The following is a 20,554-nucleotide window of genomic DNA, read 5'->3' as shown; positions in this document are numbered from 1 at the left end:
GGCAGCACACGCTAGAAGGCAGCCTCCCACCAGGAGCAAGACGTACCTAGAAGAAATCAGAAATGTTTGCAAAGGCTTTCTGAAGCCGTGGCGGTTCAATGGGTTTGGCACTGCCCAGCACCAAGGGCCGACAGTCTGCAGGTGAGGTGGGTGAGATTCTCTCCTGGGCTGGCTTTGCCCTCTCCTGTAGCTTCTTGCCTTTGTATGGATTGCCCCTCCCGCTGTCCTCCCCCCTTCCTCGTCAGTGCTCCTTCAGTGGTCTAACAGAGGGTGCCTGAGGACCAGACAGCTCGTGGCACTGCCTTCCTCTTGCTTCATTTCCAGACTCATTCCCCCACACCAACCCCAAAGCAGACCTGGCCAAGTGCTGCATTTTCTCCAGGCACTCTCCCCTGCCTCCAACCAAGCCCTGCTGGGTTCCCTCCTGGGAGGCTCTTCCATGCCAGCAATCGCCGGTGATTCTCAGGGTTAAGTACATTTTGTTTCTAAATCTTTACAAACTCACCAGCATAGCCCTGCTCTTTAGCCAGCCCTGCCACCACGTCGTCTCTGGGTCGACAGAGGCTAAGTTCCCCACGCCAGTGCGGCTGTGTTTGACACCAACCCCTGGGCCTCACACTCTTCTCTAAACCCCTGCCAGTGTTTCCTGGGCAGCAGGCGGGACATTCCCCACACTGCTGTGCTCAGTTCTTCCTGGCAGAGCTTGGCACTCCCCCAGGGGCAGAGGGAAACCATGAGGGTCCATGAGGCTGTGCCCTCCCGGGGCCCCAAGGGGCATGGGAATTTGGTACAATATTTCCTGCTCCAGATTCGTTGCCTAACTCTAATGCAGCACCATGCTGCTGATCTTCACAAGCATGAAGGCGCTGAGCATTGCCAGCTCTCTGATCTCCAGGGACTCACCACCCACGAGCATCGTCTTATGCTTTTCTCTGCTTTAGTTGCCCGTTTTTTCCTGTCCCTCCACCCTTTAGAGGCCAGGTATCTCTGCAGCCTAGATATGCATCTAACCTGATTGCTGCTGTGACTGACAGGGTGGAGGATGCCATCATTCTGTGAGCTAACCTGTTGGGCCTGTGGGAACTCTCTCAACCTCCCAAACAGACAGGTGCCACTTGTGAGTTTGCCCTGCTAGTCAGCCAGGCAGCTTTCCAGAGGACTGTAGTCCATGGTGGATTCACAGTAAGGGCTCCAGTGAAGTCTTTTGATTTGAACTTTGTATGTGTTCTCCAGGCTGGCCTTTGGCCCAAACTGTCCAACCTGGGCATCCAACCCAAAGTGACTTGATTTCTAAAGGTGCTGATGACCTGCAGTGCCATCACATGCTGGTGGGAGAGGGGGCAGTTGGCATCTCTGAAAATGTAGGCCTTGTATCGTCATATAGTTGCATACAAATGCTGTTGTATCCAGCTGCTGGCTTTCCGTTTGGTTCATTGTATCACTTGACTGACCTGCAGGTCCCATTAACTCCAGAAGACCTGAGTGAACTTGGTACATTGAGCTCCTCTCCCCATTCTTTCCTCAGATTATAACCCGTGACTGCTGCCTACATGCCCAACTGTGGAGGTGGGGTTTTATAAATCACCTAACAGGAACACTAGACCCTCTGCCAGTCGGGGAGACTTGTGCTTCTGAGTCACTTAGGTGCCTTTGAAAATCCCACCTGAGGGTCACAAGTTCATCACTGATTCCTTGGAACATGACCTGTGATTTGGATTCATGTAATTGCTGCATCTTCAAGCCAGATCTACTGTAGCTTGCAGGTCTTTATGCAAATAATGATACGTAGATGACCAGCCCTAGAGAATCACGAAGTATCTCAACATACTTTACAAACATTAATTACATGGGGTGAAACCAAGGCACAGAGAAGTTTTGATAAGGTCACAATGTGAATCAGTGGCAGTCATGAGTAGATACAGAGAGTTTTGATTCCCAGACCCTTGCTGTACCCATCCTCCTTCCCTAGGAAAGAGGTTAGCAAAATTGCCTCACCTGTGAAACCTGCACTTCGACTAGAATTCACCACCAAAGCTCACAAGCATGGAATTAAAGCAAACATGAAAGCATACCTGGCATTTAACGAGAGAGACCCAGAGGTGCAGAGATAGTGAAAGGAAACGGCAAATGGAAACGCAACCAGCTGGTAGAAAGCTAGAGGGTGAAGAGCAAGTGGATTTGCCCAATCCATTGAGAGCCTGCTTTTCAAGAGAGTTAATTCTGCAATGGTCTTCAGTTCCTGGGGCACCTAGATGAAGAACTGAAATTTGTATCTTTTCCCCTTCTCTTTATATGGGGCAGGAAGGTGGGGTTAAAGCCAAACCCCAGATAAGCAGTGTAAATGTGTCTGTCAGAGAGCAAAGCCAGCGTGCTAAGGAAACGAGATTATCTGAACTGGGGGGCCTGGCACACCATGATACATACAAGGAGAAGAAAAGGAAAATATTCTCTTTGTTTTTGTAAACGCTATTTCTGCTAAGTGCCGACACCCCAGGACTTGTGTTCAGATGGAAAACATGCTGCTTCATATTTGGGCTGCTAAGCTCCTGAGCAACCTCCTGCTTTTCGATCACAGGAAGCGTTACACGCAGAGATAAGAGAGCGTTCTTTTCCAACATGTAGCTTAAATACCAGGCTATTGGAACACCTTGACGAGGGGCGAAATGACTTCAGCAATTATCCAACGACTAAAGCAGGGCAGTTGCATTTGCTTGGTCTCTGTGTTCTGCTACCCCCGCCCCTGCAGCTGGACGGTGTCACATTCAAGCTGTTGGAAGGGCATGGAGGAGCCAGTGGAAAGACAGCAAATGAGCTAGGCCTGCTGCCATGGCTGCAGGAGGAGTTCAGGAGCACTACAGAGACAGAACAGCTCCTTGCACACACCCTGAGATGTTTCACGCTCAGGTTTTCCCTTCTCATGATCTCAGGGTCATTGACAGCAGCCTTGGCTGTGTCCCTGGCCAGTTTACCTTCAATATGTAGGTGTGTAACATTAGGCTTTAAAATACTGGCCTAAATGTATAGCAGAGAGCTCCAAAATGTGCAGGCAAGAGCCACACACCCAGCAGCCATGGTGCAGACAGTTCTGCTCCCAATGAGTGCTGTCCTGAGAGTCCCTCGCTCCAGGGAACATCTGAGGCCTGGACACGCATTTAGCCAGCTGGCTTTGTTGCGTGTAACAGAAGGATATTGGATGTCCTGCTTCATCAGAATCCCTCAGCTCCAAGTGGCAGCAATGACTATGCCTTCGAAGGGAGTGAGGGAACATGCCAGTGGAGCTGGCTGTTCCCAGCTTCCCTCGGTCAGGCCAGGCCTTTATTTCTATGGGGGATTCACAGCATGCGGGGATGGCAGGAAGCTGTTGGCAGCCACAGGTGAGAAATGAGAATATGGAGCAGGAGCCTTCCCATCTGCGTGGTCCCCAAGGGCCATTCCAGTGCAATAAATGTGCCGGTGCTCTCATCCCTGTCATGGTAACACAACTGCGGGACTGAGAATTTCGGGGCAACCGTCAGGCATTTCTGAAAGCTGGACCCTGCACCAACACTAACCCCAGGTGCACACACATATATGGGGGACCAGACGTCCCAGTATTAGGGGCTTTGTCTTATATAGGCAACTGTACCCCTACCCTGAAAACAATGTCCCGCTTTTTCACACTTGCTCTCTGGTCCCCCCACGTATGCAGTAAGTTAAGGGTCAGTTTACCAGTGGTTACGCATTCACCTACAGATCACTTTGCCCCCATGAAGGGAAGATAACCATCACTCAGCACTGTCCTGTGCTCCTCCCACAGCAGGACAGTTTATTACCCCACTCAAAGGCTGGCAAACCAGGGCATGCAGAGGAAAGACCCCCCCCACACACACACACAGATAGACGTGAGCGTACCAGGAGCAAACAAAACAGACCTCAGCAAACCAGGCAATGTAGAGTGTCATTGCCGTGTGCCCCTTTGAGCCCTACGCAGTTCCTCGGGCTGATCACAGTGCCTTTCCCCGGCTGCCAAGCCACAGCAACACGCATTCCCTGGATCCGCGGTGCTGCACAGGGCCCGGCAGTGGTCCATTGGAGGAGAGGAAGCAGAAGGGTGATTGGGAGTCATGCCGGGCATAGACAATGGCAGGTGGTGTCAGGGAAGGGTGATGTCACATTCCCAGGGTTAGCTCCACAATAGGATTTAGGCACCTAACGGCCTGATCTCTATTGGTTATGCCCAGTGGTGCGGGGATTAAGGCATTTGCTTGGGATGTGGTCAGGCATATGATGTGCATAGGTTGGGAAGACACCTGAGGAACAGATTGTGGAAGTGGGACACCTGCAGACAGTGATCCAGGATGGTGGGATAGATCCATAAGCCTGGACCAAGAAAATAGACTTGGAAATGCCTTCAGCATCTGTGGAGAAGTAGTACAGTTGATTAAGAAACATGAAAAAGCTTTCTCACAACATCCTTTGGATTTCGGGTGTGCCACCCAGATACTGCACACCGTACCCACCGCAGTACATCCTCCAGTTAGGGAATGATTGTGAGCAATTGCGCTCGCTTTGGATCAGCTGCTGTAGGAAAGGATAAAAAGAGGTGTTGGAAGCTAATGTGACAAAAGAGGGTCACAGTCTATGGGCTGTGTCCACTGTGCTGGTTAAGACAAAAGACATGAAACTGCGCTTTTGTGTAGGTTCCTGAAAAGTGAACCAAGTCACCCATAAAATACCTATCCCTTACCTAAAACTGAAGATTCCTTAATGGTATTAATGTCACAAGTTTCTTTCCTACTGTCGATATAGCAAGTGAGTAGTGGCAAATTCCCGTGGCGCCAGAAGACCAAGAAAAAACTGCCTTTGTAACACCCATGGTACTTTATGAATTTACAAGAATGTTATTTGGGTTATGTAATGCTCTAGGGACATTTCAGAGATTGGTAAAGCATTGCCTGGACTCTGAGAACTTTGATACCGTTTTATTGTATCTAGACATTGTTGTATATTCAAAATCTCTTGAAGAACATTTGCAATACTTGCATGTGGTATTTGATCTATTTGGGACGTGTAGTGTCTTCTGCAGGGTGGCTACTGATCCAGAGAAACTGAAAGTGGTAGAGGAGTGGCCAGTACCTGCTACAGTAGAAGACGTTCTTGGGCTTTGTCAGTTATTGTTGATTTCTTAAGCACTTTGCTAAAGTTGCTCTGCCATTGAATGAATTGCTAAGAAACACTGGAGGTAGGAACATTTCTAAAGCTGCCCAGGTAAAATGGAGCGCGTAGTGTTAAGCAACATTTGAAGAACTGGTTTCAGAGTAGCAGCCGTGTTAGTCTGTATCCGCAAAAAGAAAAGGAGGACTTGTGGCACCTTAGAGACTAACCCATTTATTTGAGCATAAGCTTTCGTGAGCTACAGCTCACTTCATCGGCTGCAACGCTTATGCTCAAATAAATGGGTTAGTCTCTAAGGTGCCCCACGTCCTCCTTTTCTATTCGAAGAACTGAAATTTTTCCTAGTACAACCGCCTATCCAGATTCTGAACTACCTTTGAGAGCGTACATTGATGCCAGCAACAAAGGCCTGGGAGCTATTCTTGCTCAGGAGCAAGATGGCAGGGAGTGAGTTCCCTGTTTGTTTGTTTGTTTTTTTCCCCGTCCCTTAGCCTTGATTTTATTTAGGGTCATTTGTACTGTTTCAACCACATCTGAAAAATCTCCTTTAGGCGACAGGACAGACAGCTTCCCAGCCATCAGTCAAACCCTGCTTTGGAGTGTTTGCTCCACATAACTGACATATTAAAACACGGTATGCTTGTAGAGTTGTGGCACCGGCGGCCACCTCCACAGGAGGGGAACCCCAGCCCCCGGTCCTGTGGCCAGCCCCCCCAGGGACGGTTAGCCCGTGGCACCAGCGAGCTCGCGGGGAATTGCCCGGGCCTGAGAGAAAGTCAGGGGGGCCCCGTGGCAGGCAGGGCCTGGGAAGGATGGGGGGAGGGGCTGCAGCGCAGCACTCTGGGCCCCGCCCCGGCCCGGCCGCGCGCTAGCTTGGCCCCGCCCCCGTGGCCCCGCCGCCGAGGGGCGGGACCGCGCCCACGAGGGGGGCGGGGCGGGGCGAGTGCGCAACGCGACCACCGGCCCCGCCCCTCTCCCGGCCAGGGCGGCCGGTCGAGCGCTGACGCGGAGCGCAGGCCGAGCCGTCGCTGGCCGATCGGGGAAGATGGCGGAGAGGGCGCAGAGCGGGTGAGGCGGGGGCCGCTGACAGGCGCCTGAGCGGCTCGGTCGGGGGGAGGGGGTGCGCTGCCGGCCCGGGCTTGGCCGCTGCCCGTGTAACGCACCCGCCCCTGCGCTTCCCCCTTCCCCCCGCCGGCTGCAGCCCTGGGTCTCCCCCGGGCCCGCGCGGGTCTCCCGGGGGGGCGGCCGCTGCTCCGCGGATTCGCCGCCTCCGTCAGCCGCGCCACCCCCCGGGGCGTCACGGGACGGACGGGTGGGGGAGGGGTCACGCGAGCAGGGCCGGCGTTAGCGCGGGGGGGGGGCGCGCGCGCGACGCCATTCCCCCCCCCCACCGGGCCCCCACGCTGCGACGTTCCCGGCCGGGCCGCTGGGCTCGGGCTCCGGGGAGTGTCCGTGCCGCGCCTATGTTGCCGCCGGCGTGTGTTATAACGATAGGAGGGACCGCAGCGTGTGAGCAGCTGCGTGCTGGTTTTGCGAGCGAGCCGTGGCTAAGTGAGGGGCAACTCGGGGTACGCCGGAGCCAGTCAGGCTCCTGAAAGGGAGGTGCAGTCGCCTGTCTGGGAAGGGTGAGAGGACTGCCTGGCGCCCGGTCCTGGCGTCCCTCGTTCAGGGAAGATGGTCCTCCGCTCAGGAGGGCTCAGAGACCCGTGAGGATGGTTAAAGGACTGGGAAACATGCCTTGCCGAGAAAGAGGTTTCCAGTGTTCTTTGGGAAATTGCTCAGCCAAGGGGAGTGCAGGCCCTGTGAGCTGGGGTGTCTGAAATGCAAGCTGGTCAAAGAGAGGTGGTGTTTGAGTGAAGAAACTCTGGGGCTTCAAGGCCTTCCTACTGGTGGAGGAAGATGCGCCCTAGCCGGGGAGCACCCAATTTGCTTCTCTTTCTGTAAAGAAAGATCTGTCCCACCCCACAGTACCTTTCCCCTGCCAAGAAAAGGGGGAGGAAATAGACTCCTGCACCCCACTGTCTCTCCCATGAATAACCCAGCTATTGCATAAAAGCTCTCTATAAGTGTCCTTAGACATCCATCCTGTAGGAAATTCCATGGGGTTTTCTAAAATGTCACAGGTTAGACAGCACCTGAACCCCCCTGCATCCCCAACTGTATATACAGATTCTCCATCTTGGTAGAAATTGGGATGGGGAGCACCAGAGATATGCACTGCATGGCCTGACACACTGTGTACGTATAGTTTTGTTTGGCTGGCCACAGTCCTGCCAGCAGATGTGAACTTATTTCAGGTCCATTTCTTGTCTTGTTCACTTCCTTTCCAGTCCTAACCGATCTGTGTGTGCTGCAGTGCTGCATTATCACATAACCTCAAGACCTGACTGTGATCAATATTAAATACTTCTGCTGTCTCCCATGCCATCTCAATGCAGTCCAGTGTCTCCTTTCTTCGTGTGTGAACAAAATGTTCCCTGTAATCACGTGACTCAGATTTTTTGGCTCATCTCTGTTTAGTTAGCGCTGCAGAGATAAAAGGAAATGCAAAACAGAATGTTTATGAATTTAGAAAGAGTGGCTATTTTTTATCTTTCAGTTTCTTGGCAAAGTGGAAGATTTTAAAAATTCACATTTAGAGCCCAGAGGATTTTTCTCATTGGTTTATACAGTTGTAAATTGGGACGCTCATGTGTCCCTTTAAATGTGTGTATGGTCTTCTGAACTGTGGAACTCAGTGAAAATGTTGAGAATAGAGGTGCAAGTTAGATGGAATCCGTTAGAACAAATCTACCCACTTTTCTTAGGTTTCTTTCTTGGCCTTAAAAAGCATTATGTTTATTTCTTCTAATATTGATTTTTTGGTTGCAGTGTGAAGATTGCTCCTGGAGCTGTCGTCTGCGTGGAAAGTGAAATCAGGGGAGATGTAACTATCGGTAAGAGAGAATACGGTGCTGCTGCTTTTGTCTTGTTCTTCCCCAGAAGCACTGTCCTATTGAATTTGAATCCGTGCTTCTGAAAACAGAAGGTAGTGAATGAAGCCCCCCATCTCTGGTAGTCAGTAACTACCCAGGATTTAGTGATAGAAGACCATGTGTTTTCCCAGTAAGTTGTCTCTGGAATGTTTGGGCTTCTGTGGTGGAAATCTAGCCAGAAGTGAAGACTAGTGCAGTAAATTCTGTCTTGGCGTCACTGCTATCAATATTTCCTTTGACACAGTGAAGACCTCGGGAGTGGCACATGCAATCTGACTCACTGTGAAATGCATTAGACATTCTGCCACAGAGCACCCCTTTGCAGTGCCCTCCCAGCCTGAGCTGCTCAGACCTTTACAAAAGTCATGAATATATATGTCAGTTTAGACCAGTGGTTCCCAAACTGGGATTCGTGAACCGTTACAGGGGGTTCTCGGGGAAAAAATTCCCTAATGGCGGACAGAGCTGTCCATAGCGACCCGAGGCAGCACAGGGCCAGCAGCACAGAGCCCCTGGCCTTCCAAGAGCTAAGCAGATCAAAGGAAGCATATCTATCCCAGTGAAGAGATTTAAACTTCAAGACTCCTTATAAGAAATGGAAAGGGAGGTGGATATTTTTTGATGTTTTTAAAATTAAATAGGCTGCTAGTATTGTTTTAAAAATTATTACGAAGAACAAGATTAAGCTTTGTTAAACGTGCATTGTTTGCCTGGACTGCTCAAGACCTGAGTGCTTGTGTAGGAGGAACTCTTTGAGTTGGCTTCTTAAATCCCTTCATGCTGTTTCACATCTGATACTCCTTGATGAAACCTAGGAGCCTTGTCTTCTTATAACACGCTTATTCAAAGTGATACAAGCTACGAAAGTGAGATCTTGGAAGAGTGTTGCCATTTTCATAATGTAATAAAAATACTGTAATGATAAATAATTAATAAATAGTGTGTAATAAGCATGTTATAAAAACAAATTTTATATTTCTAAGATCACTGTTTTTATAATTTATATTCAGGTAAAGGAGAAAATCCCTGGAAATACTCATTTTTAGGAGGGGGTTTGCGAGACTTGACATTTTAGTGAAATGGGTTTCACAGATTGTTAAAGTTTGGGAATCACTGATTTAGACTAGAGGGCAATTTAGAAGAAAAATGGTAGGTTTCAAACTGTGGCTCCACTTCCATACACACGTGCATAATTTACACTCAGCCCTATTGAAATCCATGGGACTATTCACATGAATAAAGTTACTCATGTAAGCATTTGCAGGAGTGAGAGTTAAATTTTCTTTTTTGTTCTTTGTGTTATGGTACCACAGTTTGCATAGTATAATTCCCCACAGAAAACCTTTGTTTACTGAAAGTTCAGGATGCATGCACGTATCTGCATGAAGTCTGCCTTTCAAGAATTAGTGGGGTTCTGTTGTGTTTTAAATTGGAAACCCAAGAAATGCTGAATTAAACTTGCACTGTCAAACAAGAACTCGAACCCTGAACTCTGGCACTGTCAAGATGTCAACCTAACACCTCTTCTTGCAGGGTATCAAAAATGTGCATCGCAGAACATTGCTTTTCTCATTTGATTCAGGTATATACATCTCTCGTCCTAAACCCCCAATCCACTCAGCTTTTCTGCAGGCAGGTTCCTGTGTGTGTGCAGAACAGCGAGCAGGATCAGGGCCTGGCCTTTGCTTTTCTCACATTCTCTAATTTCTGAACTGGGCACATGACTCCTGTATATGGAGACATGCCATCTCTGTGTGTAATGGGCACTGGAATTGTAGGGTTCAGTTCTTTATGTATGTTGCTTGGCGGGATTAGGCCTCTAATACAGAGTGAGCAGTTATTGCCTTCAGTATGCTTTTTGCCAATCAGAAACCTGGGCCGAGGGAGGAATCTGGTATTTGTCTGTCCATAAAGAGTTTCACGGAGCCCACCCAATACCCAGTTCAGGTTGTAGTAGTCTAGCTTTCCTGGGGTCACTGATAAAGTGAAACTGTTGTGGATGGAGATAGTGCTGTGAGCATATTTATTCAGGCCATAGGTATAGGAGCAGGGCTAAGATTGCGTGGCATTCTTATTTGAGAAGAACTGCCTGAACTGTTTCTAACATTGAGATTTTGTTTTGAATTCTGACATTCTTTAACGGTGATACTCATTCACTAAGTCCAAAGACATACAGGGAGATTGGCAGATCTGGTCCCAGGCTAGTGCCTTAGCCACAAGCCCATCCTGCCTCTCAGTTGAGTTAAAATGTATTTTTCCTGTGTTTCGGGTAGTCATTTCCATGTCCCTTTCCTTTGTTTCTGGAATTTTTGTGATGTTAAAGCACATATGACACCTCTTCAAATGATTTCCCCGCTTGGGGCCTTCTCTCTGATTTTAGTAATATCAGTTGTTTAGATTCTGCTAGTAATGAGCTTATCTTGTTTCTGCAGGACCTAGGACAGTGATTCACCCTAAAGCGCGAATCATTGCAGAAGCAGGACCAATCGTGATTGGTGAAGGCAATCTCATAGAAGAGCAGACATTGATCATAAATGGGTTAGTACAGGGCCATCCCTACCCATACGCAAAGTACACAGCTGTGCAGGGCACCAGGAAATTTGGGCTGGTGCCCTACGCAGCTGCGTGCTGCTCCAGCCCCTGCCCCGACTCTTCCCACCCCTGCTCCGCCCCAAAGCCTCCGCCCCCACTCCGGCCCTTCCCCTGAAGACTGCAGCAGGGGTCAGGCGCCCCGCACTCACCAGGTGGCGGTAAGTGGAGGAGCGACCCGGCCCCAGCCTCTCCGCACCGCCAGCTCTCAGCTGTGCCTCTGGTGAGTGTGGGGGGCGGCTTTCTCCCCTGCCCCCCCCAAGCCTGGGAGCCAGGGGAGCAGAATGGAGTGGGCTGGGGCCGGGTCACTCCACTACCTGCCGCCCCGTGAGTGCGGGGTTGGGCTGGGCCTGCCCTGCACTCACCAGGCGGCAGGGAGTGGAGCGACCCAGCCCCAACCCGCTCCACTCCACCAGCTTGTGCTGGGGGGTGGTTTCTCCCCTGCCCCCCAAGCCTGCTCTTGCCCCCCACCTGTGGAGGCCTGGAGCCAGGCCCCACATACACAGCCCCCCCATGGGGGCGCCGAGTAGAGCACCAAAATGGCTAGGGATGGCCCTGGGTTAGTAAGAATCTTTACAATGCTGTTGAAGGCACAAAAATCTATGTTTAATACCATCACTGGCAGTCTCAGCATGGGGCTTGGGACTGAAAGAACATAGATTATCTCTTAGTCCTAGAATTCGTCTCTCCAGATTGGGGCAGTGAGTGGGAAGCCTCAGCTGTGGCTCCCTGTATTGTACCTGTTCTGGGCTAAGCAGAGGACTGGAGTTTCCTGAGGTGTCACTCTAATTCATTTACCAAAAGCGGGGACGCTTGCCACAGCTGCACGGTATTAGCTGTCTGGAACCGGTTATAATCTTTCGGGACAGGAGAGAGCTGGCCCAGGTTTCAATGCAACATTTGGCCCTAAAACTCTCTCAACCCAGTACTGCTATCATTGCACACCCTGGTCTGCCCCCCTCCTCAGCCACAAGGTCATGTTTACACAGCCTGAGAGGGAGAGAGACCTTCATCACCATGTTAGAAACCCAAATTATTCCCATTTGTGCTTGTAAAACACATTTGTCGCTTTGTCTAGAAAAAAAAATCTGCCTGCAAAATTCTTCCCTCAGCTTCATGATAAAAATGGGAGAGATGCCGCAGAAACCAGACTGGCAACCCTTTTGAAATAGCTAGCTTAAAATGTTGCAGCATGTTCCTTGAGATTTGTCTAGAGCAGGGGTGGGCAAACTTTTTGACCTGAAGGACACATCGGGGTTCCAAAACTGTATGGAGGGCTGGGTAGGGAAGGCTGTGCCTCCCAAAACAGCCTGGCCCCCGCCCCCATCTTCCCCCTCCCACTTCCTGCCCCCTGATTGTCCCCCTGAGAACCTCCAACCCATCCAGCCCCCCCCCCGCTCCCTGTCCCCTGGCTGCCCCGACTCCTGTCCACACCTCTACCCCCTGACAGGCCCCCCAGGACTCCCATGCCTATCCAACCCCCCCGTCCCCCACAAACTCTGCCCCATCCAACCACTCCCTCTCCCCTGACTGTCCCCCGGGATCCCGTGGCCCTTATCCAACCTCCCCACCCCCTTACCATGCCACTCAGAGCAGCAGGTCTGGCAGCTGCACCACCCAGCCGGAGCCAGCCACACTGCCGTGCTGCTCGGCAGGAGCTTGCAGCCCCGCCACCCAGAGCGCTGGCCGCAGTGAGCTGACGCTCGGGGTGGAGATGGGATGGGGGGGGACCAGCAGGGGAGAGGCTGGGGGCTAGCCTCCCCAGCTGGGAGCTCAAGGGCCAGGCAGGAGGGTCCCGCGGGCTGGAGTTTGCCCACCTCTGGTCTAGAGTGTAGGTGGGGCCAGGGCATGAGCAGCTTTTGCCTTCATAGCAGTATGGTGGAGATGCAGTCACAAAGCAAAGCTGGGCTCAATGAGTTACTATTGTCTGCTTTCTGTTTCCCTCTGAAATGGCCTCTCTGAGAGGCAGTATGAGGATGTTATGAATTAGGAAACAGTGCTCTTCATCCTTCTCTGTTCTCAATATTTCATCATTACTGAGATTCAAAAACTGACTTTGAACTTGCTGTGTTGAATTTGAGGTTCATCTCAACCCTCACAGCAGGCTTGAGGTCAAGACAACATTTTACAAAACTTTGGAAGCTCGTTAGAAATGTTTCCATGGTTATTTAAAGTTCCAGTTTTTCCAACTCTCCTTCCTCTGCTCTGTTTGTATCTTAAGCACTGCAGGATTCAGTGACTGCATGAGAATCTAGAAACTGACTAGTCTCTCTTCATTGTCCAGGCTGGGAAAAATGCCCCCAGTAAACCAGCAACCTTATGTTTAAAATTAAATGAGATTATTAAATCCTACACATTTAAACAATCTAAAATGCTGTAGAGATTTTAGGGAAGGACACTTTTTCCTTTCACTTGATCTCTAAGGAGACACTACCCTTTGAAGGTCAAGTTCTAAATGTAATCTTCAATCCTCTTGCAGATATCCTGAAAATATTTCACCAGACACGGAAGAGGTGGAAGCAAAACCAATGGTCATTGGCACCTATAATGTTTTTGAAGTTGGCTGTTGTATCCTTGCTAAGCAGTGACGTAAAACGCAAACTTGAACATGTTAGTATTCTATATTTTCAAAGCACTGTACAAACGTTAACTAGCTGTCATTCCAGTCTTGTGAGGTAGTGAACTTTTATTCCCCTTTAACAGAGGGGGAGGGAAAAAGACACGGAAAAGTTAAGTGACTTGCCCAAGGTAACACAACAAGTCAATGGGAGAACAAGGATTAGAATTTGGGGCTTTGAAGTTCCTTCCTCAGTCCATTAGCTCACGTAGCATCTCATGATGATCTGCCTATTTTGGACTTGTGTCCGAGGGTTTTGTTTGTATTCCTTATCAGTCCTTACATATCTATTTTTACAGCAGTGTTGAAGGATCTGGAGACAATTTGTGTTCAGTCAGAAGAGGGCGACTCTTGTGGTCTGAATTTGAAACTCAAGTTAGTCATTTGAAAATACCCATCTTTATATGAAATAGCATGGGGGCTTTCTAGCTTTCAGGACACAGGAAGCACAAAATCTTTCTGGATTCAATGTGACTAAAAAGAAAAAGGTGAAATATTAGGCAGTAGTAATTTCCCACACGTTGTCAAACTATAGGCCTTTCTGCATGTCTTGTTGGAATACAATAGCCATAGCTTCAGTGTCCTGCCTAAGCAATGATAATCAGTGCAGGACACACACGCATAGGTCCATGAGCACCTTCCTTACTGGGTTGTGGGTTTGTTTTTTGAAGGAGGGGTTATGTGGGTATTTGTTGCTGGGAATATGAGACACGGCCTTAGAATTATATATTTTCTTTAACTATAACTTGTAGGTTCACAAGCAATGAAAATGGGAGATAACAACGTAATTGAATCAAAAGGTGAGTGTTATTAGTTGTGTCTTCATGCTGAAATCATCAGACACTTCTCTGGCAGGGTTGATGCCTGTTACATTATGTTGTGTTCTGTTAAAGCCAGGGGGTTTATGTACTTGCTTGTTGCGTAAGATCTAGTGCAGCATTGCTTCAGCAACTGTTCTGTCTTCTCTCAGGCCATGTGTACAGTAGGAGGGAAAGGGGAAAAGGGGTGGTTTTTAACATGGTAGCTGGTCAAGGTAAACCCTGGTGAGGAAGCTAACCAAGCAGCATGTGTTAAAACTACAACTGCCTTTGTCTGCACTAGAATTGTAACATCTTGGTGTTAACACCACACCTTTTTTCCCAGTGGACTATCCCCTACCCTTGGGCGGGGGGGTGGATTACATTATTGAATGGCTTATGCCATCTCTAACCCTTGTGATTCCAGTCAATTCACAGCATTCCCATTTGAAAGCACAGAGCCCAGCAATTTGAAAGCAACCTTTAATTGGCCTTAGAAGTGGTGAAGAGGGACTGAATGCAGGCAGTGGCTTCCGTTCCTGCTGCAGAGCTACTGAATTGGGATCAAAAGAGTTTCAAGTGCATTTTCTAATGACTTTTGACTTTTGGATGTTAGTCTATAAAAGCTAAACTTCTGTTGAATCATAGAATATCAGAGTTGGAAGGGCCCTCAGGAGGTCATCTAGTCCAACCCCCTGCTCAAAGCAGGACCAGTCCCCAATGTTTGCCCCAGATCCCTAAAAGGCCCCCTCAAGGATTGAACTCACAACCTTGGGTTTAGCAGGCCAATGCTCAAACCACTGAGCTATCCCTCCCCCCAGGTTGTTGCTTGAACAGCCTGCACGCACATCTGATAATTGCACCGCTATGAAACGGAGATTGGTAACTGAGGGAGAAGTGGGAGTGATATTAAGACTTAAGTTGTGCTGGGAGCCAGAACACACCCTGGCTGTGCCCAGGATTGGGGAGGGGCTCACAGGTAGCATGAAGCCAGCTGTGCGGCACTCCCCCTCTTGGGTGCTGCAGTGAGCGCACCTCACAGGATTATTGGCTCACTCCAGAGCAGCTGTGTGCACACTCAGTAACTGAATGCAGCTTCCTCCCTGTGAGACTGAAGTGATATACAATAGATTTGCTTTGCATGTTGTGTAGAGAATCTGTGACAGGGTCACAGCTCAGGGAAAGTTTTACTGCACAATCGGAAGAGGAAGTGGCTGAGTTGCCTCGAGAGACAGGGGCATGGAAGTGAGAGCAGTGTGCAGTTACGTGAAGGGAACGGAATGGGAGGCAGGTCTGTTGGAGCAGGCATGAAGGCTGGTAGAAGTCAGGATAGAGAGGCCTGGGCAAGCGAAAGGAGTGTTTGAGAGCAGGATGACAGTTTGAATGAGTGTGAATATTGCCCGTCCTGGATCGCAGCACTCTGGGTGCTTTGATTGTCTCTCTCCCCTTTCCAGCCACGGCAAGGTTTTTTTCTCTGTTTTGCAGCCGTTGTTGGTCGGAATGTGATTCTGACCAGTGGCTGTGTCATCGGGGCCTGCTGCAACATCAACACACATGAAGTGATCCCGGAGAACACTGTGATCTATGACGCAAAGTGCCTTCGCCGAGTGCAGACCGAGCGGCCACAGGTGAGTATGCTGTACTGCCAGGCCATGCAGTCTGCCGCTCCTCAGTGAGCTGTGCTCCAGAGCGATTCATTTCCATTCATCTGAAGCAGGCACACTATTCCAGGGGAGAGAAGAGCTGCAAAACATGTGATCCAGGAGGGGGAAGCAAAGGCTGGGAGCCAGATTTGCAGAGCTTTCTTCCAGCAGGAAAACAGTGCGTCACTCCAAAGAATGGCCATCCTTAGCAACCTTGCATAGTCCCTCTGGGGCAGCAGGCAGGGCAGCCAGTGGCCCCCTTTGAGGTTCACCATTCTGCTCTTCCGGAAGCACATTTAGTCTTGACGGCTTTTTAACCAACTATACTCTGGTCCTTCCCTGGGAGCTTCAATTTAATTTCCTTCCATACAGTTAGTTTGCAGTATGTCAGACTTTGAAGGCCTGTCACCTAGGAAATATCTGGAGTGTGTCTCCCCCTAGCTGCCCAATACAGCGTAAACATGTGCCCTCTGCACTCAGGTTAGGCTTCTGTGCATATGCCCCGTTACATGCCTGTGTTTAACCGTCCATCTTTTTGTCTCCATAACTTGCAGTGCGGTTACACTAATCCAAGTGCCTTGGCCCAGGACCGCTCTAAAGCATGAGTGTGTCCAGGTGCCTTGGCTTTACGCAGATTGGTGCCAGTCCTACAGTTGGCTCTGCACTGCATCGGGGTGGAGTGCTGTGCCATCAGTAGAGTCTGCCCATACCGATCTTGGGGCAGGATTGGGGTCTAAATTAGGTGACTTACAGAGCCAACTCCACTGTGTTTAACATGCCGTTGTTTCTTACCCCTTGCCAGTGCTTGTCTAATTATATGTTGTTCCTTGTAGCCACAAACACTGCAGCTGGATTTCCTGATGAAAATCCTGCCAAATTATCACCATCTAAAGAAGACCATGAAGATGACATCTACTCCTGCAAAGAGCTGAGAGTTTCCCCCAAGGTACCATGCCCTCATCTGCAAAAGGAGTTGATCTGGGAATTTCCCCTCCATTTCTAGCACTCCATACACACATGTAGCTGATCTTTCCTCATGCATTCCATTTGGAGAAAACGGTTTGTTTGTTGTTTTTTACTGTTTATATTTAGTAAAATATCTGGATCTGAAGTCTGATTGGTGGTTGCCTTGGTTATAATATTATACACAGTTCCTTCTGGATAATGATGTCACCAGTTACTCTTGTGATGTAGGACAGAAATTTCTTTCAAAGGGGCACAAAAGTGGCGGATGATTAGAACATATTTCACAGCTTATTTTATGCTATTAATAAAGATGTTACCTTCCCAACTTTGTGATTTTAATGGTCCTATTTCATCTTGAAGACTTTCAGCCAATATTAATGTCAAAATGACTAGAGGCATCCTGGCCTAGCAGGGAGAGCCAATAATGCCGGTTCTTATTTACTGGTGTTATGTTAGCACCTCCAGGGGCCCACGGTTCATAATCTAAGTAAAGTTTATAGTCTAAATAGATTAACTCCTGTGCTCTTATCTCAGCTCTTACATTGTCCCGTGGGGGTGGAAAAGGCACTTAGTTTGCCTAGTGTTTGTGGATGCATAGCACTATGTATGAGCGTTCGTGTTCTCTTCAGATAATGCAGTTAAGAGAAGTCAGTGGAGGCAGCTCCTCCATTTATTTACTGTGATGCTGCCCTGACTCTTATGGCCTGGCAGAGCCTCGAGACCTCTTTTATTCTAGTGGGGGAGCGGGGCAATGGTTGGCAAAGGGTAATTTTTGAAAGGTTTCTGCTGTCTGTTTTAGATTTCAGAACTTTCAGAAACATTGCTCATTCAGTTTTCAGTCTTTCTGAACCAAAACCCCATCACAAGTCCTTTCTGATAAACTGTGTGTTATCACCCTGGAAAGCAGTTAGTTCAGGAAATGGTGTATTCGATAATCAATGAGTTGTTCTGACCATGTTTCTAAAACGAAGAGAGTCCTGTCCTGTGTGTATACTGAACTGCGTCAGCACTCACAGGGGGTTGTAGAACAATGAAAGCAAAGAGTCTTCAGAGGAGGGACTTCAGGAGTGAATACTGAAAAGTATCCAAAGCCTGGAACAGAACCTTAGCCGAGACCTGCAGACATTTAACAATCCTTCAACCCAGAATTCATTTCCCTGGTGAAAAGTCCTCTTTATTAAAAATGTTAGAGAGCTGCCCAGGTGAGCTGGGCATTCATTCTAATGGGATTTGTGGGTCTGAGACCCTAAATCAGTTCTGAAATGATCAACCTGAATGCTTTAGGGAGTACCACCTTAATAATGACATTTTGGGGGTGGGTTAAGCAACCTCCCCTTCCTGCAAAATCCCAAGTTCCTTTTACAGGTTTACAGCAGGAGGTGGTGGTTTTGGCAAAAGGTCCTGGAGAAGAATGTGGTTAGGAAAATTGCCTGTTTTTTCTTATATGTGAGGGCAGCAGGTTTGCCAGTGTGTTCATGTCAGTAGAGTCAGGGGCTTCCTGGTGCTTGCCCCTGGGGCTTCCTGGAAACCCCCTTATAGAGAATGGGCCGAAGCTTCAATCTAATGCTGGGCTGCTGCTGCAATAGAGAGAAAATGTATTGTTTTTTATTGTTCCACCTCCCGGTTCCATTGTGGTCATTGGCTTTTTGTGCTAATAGAACAGTCCTCCCCCAAGCCCAGTGCTCAATCTCTTGGTATCAAGGTGCACCCTCAGCGCCCATCCCCTATCTGGGCCAGCCATTAGGGGAGACATGCTCACAGACATTTCAGTACTCTCTTCCCCCTAAGCTGCTGCTCCTGGAGCTGAAGGTGGGCCTAGCGCTGCAATGTAAAGCTGAAAGCTCTTGGGAGAGCTGTCCCCATCCTTCTGTTGTCTTTCTAGCTTATCAAGTGTCTGCAAGTGGCTGGTGGGAAGAGTGGGTGGGCTCCGAGCAGTTCTCGGTGGGTGGCTGATCTCTCAGCAATATTTCAGGATAAATGTTCTTTGCATTTAGTTACCGTGGCCCTGCAGGGTTCCAAGTGCAGATTTAGGGATGGACTTTTAGCAAAAGGAGGGGAGCCCTCAAGCTGCCTGCGGCAAATCCACAGGGTCAGCCCTAGGCCCCTCGGGACCTTGTTGGCCAGGATGAGCAGCTGATCGCTTTCATAACTCAAACAGAATTGTGAATGTACTGTGAGATTGTGTCAGATTAGGATATCTGAGTTAAGGGTAGACAAAGTGACTTAGGGGTGGGGGGCTCTGCTTGTTTCCAGGCTGGAAGAGTTTCCTGTGTGTGGAGCAGTGACAGACAGATTAGCTGCCCTTTCCCATTGTAACGTGGCACGCTTTGCTAAAACTCCATAGATTTATCAATGCTTCTGAGTGAGGGCTGTGTGCCAGCGAGTAGGAAGCACTTGGGTTGCCTCTGCTCTTTCTGAAAGTTACCTTTAGAGAACCTGGATGGGAAGGTTCCCTGGCCCAAGGAAGGGCGTGGCCTGGGCTGTATTTCCATCACTGCAGTGATTCAGGAATACATGCAGTAGAGTTCACTGACATGACTGGGTTTGGACAGCAGGCAAGGTGTGCTTTCCCGTGCTATTGACAGATGACTTCTCAGGCCCCAGAACTGGGACTATTCTGTTTCCTTCACTTTTTGTCTCTTTGCCCCATGTTACAGAGGTGGCCTCACCTGTCTCTTTCCCTTAGCTTGGAAGGCTGCTTTCTATCTACTCTAAAAAGTTTTGCTGCTTTAATTACACCTATAATTATACTGTAGTTAAGGTGGCAAAACTCTCCTGACCCAGACAATCATACTAGGATAAAGATGCTTATACCAGTGTAGCTATTCTCAGACAGGAAGGGGGATAACCTACGCTGAGAGAAGGCTCTTTTATATCAGTATAGGAGCATCCATACTAGGAGCTGTACTCCTATAACTCCATAGGTAAATAATCACACCCCTAACTGCCCTGTTATAACAGTACAGCATTCCAGTGTGGACCCCTCTCGGCAAACCCGCTCAGGATTCAGTGGGTCTTGCTAAGCTTCCCACGTGCCATTAAAGCACAGGGGGAGGAAGGCAGATGGTGGGCAGAGACCCAAAGTCAGTGTCAGGACACTTCAAATGGGCCAACTCATCAGCAGTTTGCCCCTCTGCTAATCAGCAGCAGAACAGCATTCACTCTTGGCCGCCATGGGGCGGAGGGCTGGGCTGACCTGGGGCCTTTGAGAAACCCCTTTCTCATATCCCAGCTGTGCCAGGCAAGTGGATCCCGGGGCAGTTCTTGAGGCTGACCCAGCAGCCAAGGGTTTTGTGGAATTGGCCTAACACAGAGACGGTCCCAGTGCCGCAGCCCTTCATGTTCCCTCAGCAGGACACCGCCTCCCCCCTCTGCTCCTCGCTAGTGCATCCCATTGTCATAGCATGAGGGTGCTGTTGGCTCCAGATGCGGGAGGTAGCAATGCCTTGTGCCCCTGACTTTCTTGCCCTGAGCTCACTTTATTACACAGACATATAGGATCTGTATTGTTCTCCCACGAGCTATTGCTCACATCTCACCTGCAGACTGTCTCAAGATCAATGAATCCAGGTCTCGTTACCCCAGTCAGTGGTCTCTTGAAGACAGTCATTGATTAGCCCTTTCATAGACAACATCCAGCCCAAAGTGCTTCCCCTTGCACAAGGCATGAGAATGAATGATCCCGGGAGCTGTGCTGAGGAGAGCAACAACAGGGGAGAGAGTCTGGAGTCCATGATGCATTACCCCTCACCAGGGCCTCGTTGGCTAACTGGGGCTCCTAAAAGGAGGCATTTCTCTTGAACTCTAGACCTG

At 49.3% G+C, this 20,554-nt stretch overlaps 1 protein-coding gene across 1 annotated transcript; it reads left to right on the top strand.

The window, feature by feature from the left end:
• Positions 1 to 6,087: 6,087 nt before the first annotated feature.
• DCTN6 (dynactin subunit 6) lies at positions 6,088 to 17,066 on the top strand. Its single transcript, XM_084626618.1, has 7 exons — positions 6,088 to 6,222; positions 8,026 to 8,090; positions 10,562 to 10,667; positions 13,198 to 13,286; positions 14,088 to 14,135; positions 15,618 to 15,760; positions 16,609 to 17,066. The coding sequence occupies exons 1-7, from the start codon at positions 6,200 to 6,202 to the stop codon at positions 16,705 to 16,707; spliced, it is 573 nt and encodes a 190-aa protein (XP_084482744.1). The 5' UTR covers positions 6,088 to 6,199; the 3' UTR covers positions 16,708 to 17,066.
• Positions 17,067 to 20,554: the final 3,488 nt, after the last annotated feature.

This window comes from Lepidochelys olivacea (genome assembly GCF_965140295.1).
Source record: "Lepidochelys olivacea isolate rLepOli2 genome assembly, chromosome: 4".
NCBI classification, from domain to species: Eukaryota; Metazoa; Chordata; order Testudines; family Cheloniidae; genus Lepidochelys; species Lepidochelys olivacea.
Note: the sequence above shows the minus strand (reverse complement) of the source record. Positions and strands in the feature narration are given on the sequence as shown.

Bases quoted from the DNA above. Each gene is read 5' to 3' on its own strand.
- DCTN6 (XM_084626618.1), top strand. From the start codon at position 6,200: ATGGCGGAGAGGGCGCAGAGCGG. The intron at 8,091-10,561 runs GTAAGAGAGAAT...TTGTTTCTGCAG, and splicing joins CAGGGGAGATGTAACTATCG to GACCTAGGACAGTGATTCAC. The intron at 13,287-14,087 runs GTATCCTTGCTA...TATAACTTGTAG, and splicing joins TGTTTTTGAAGTTGGCTGTT to GTTCACAAGCAATGAAAATG.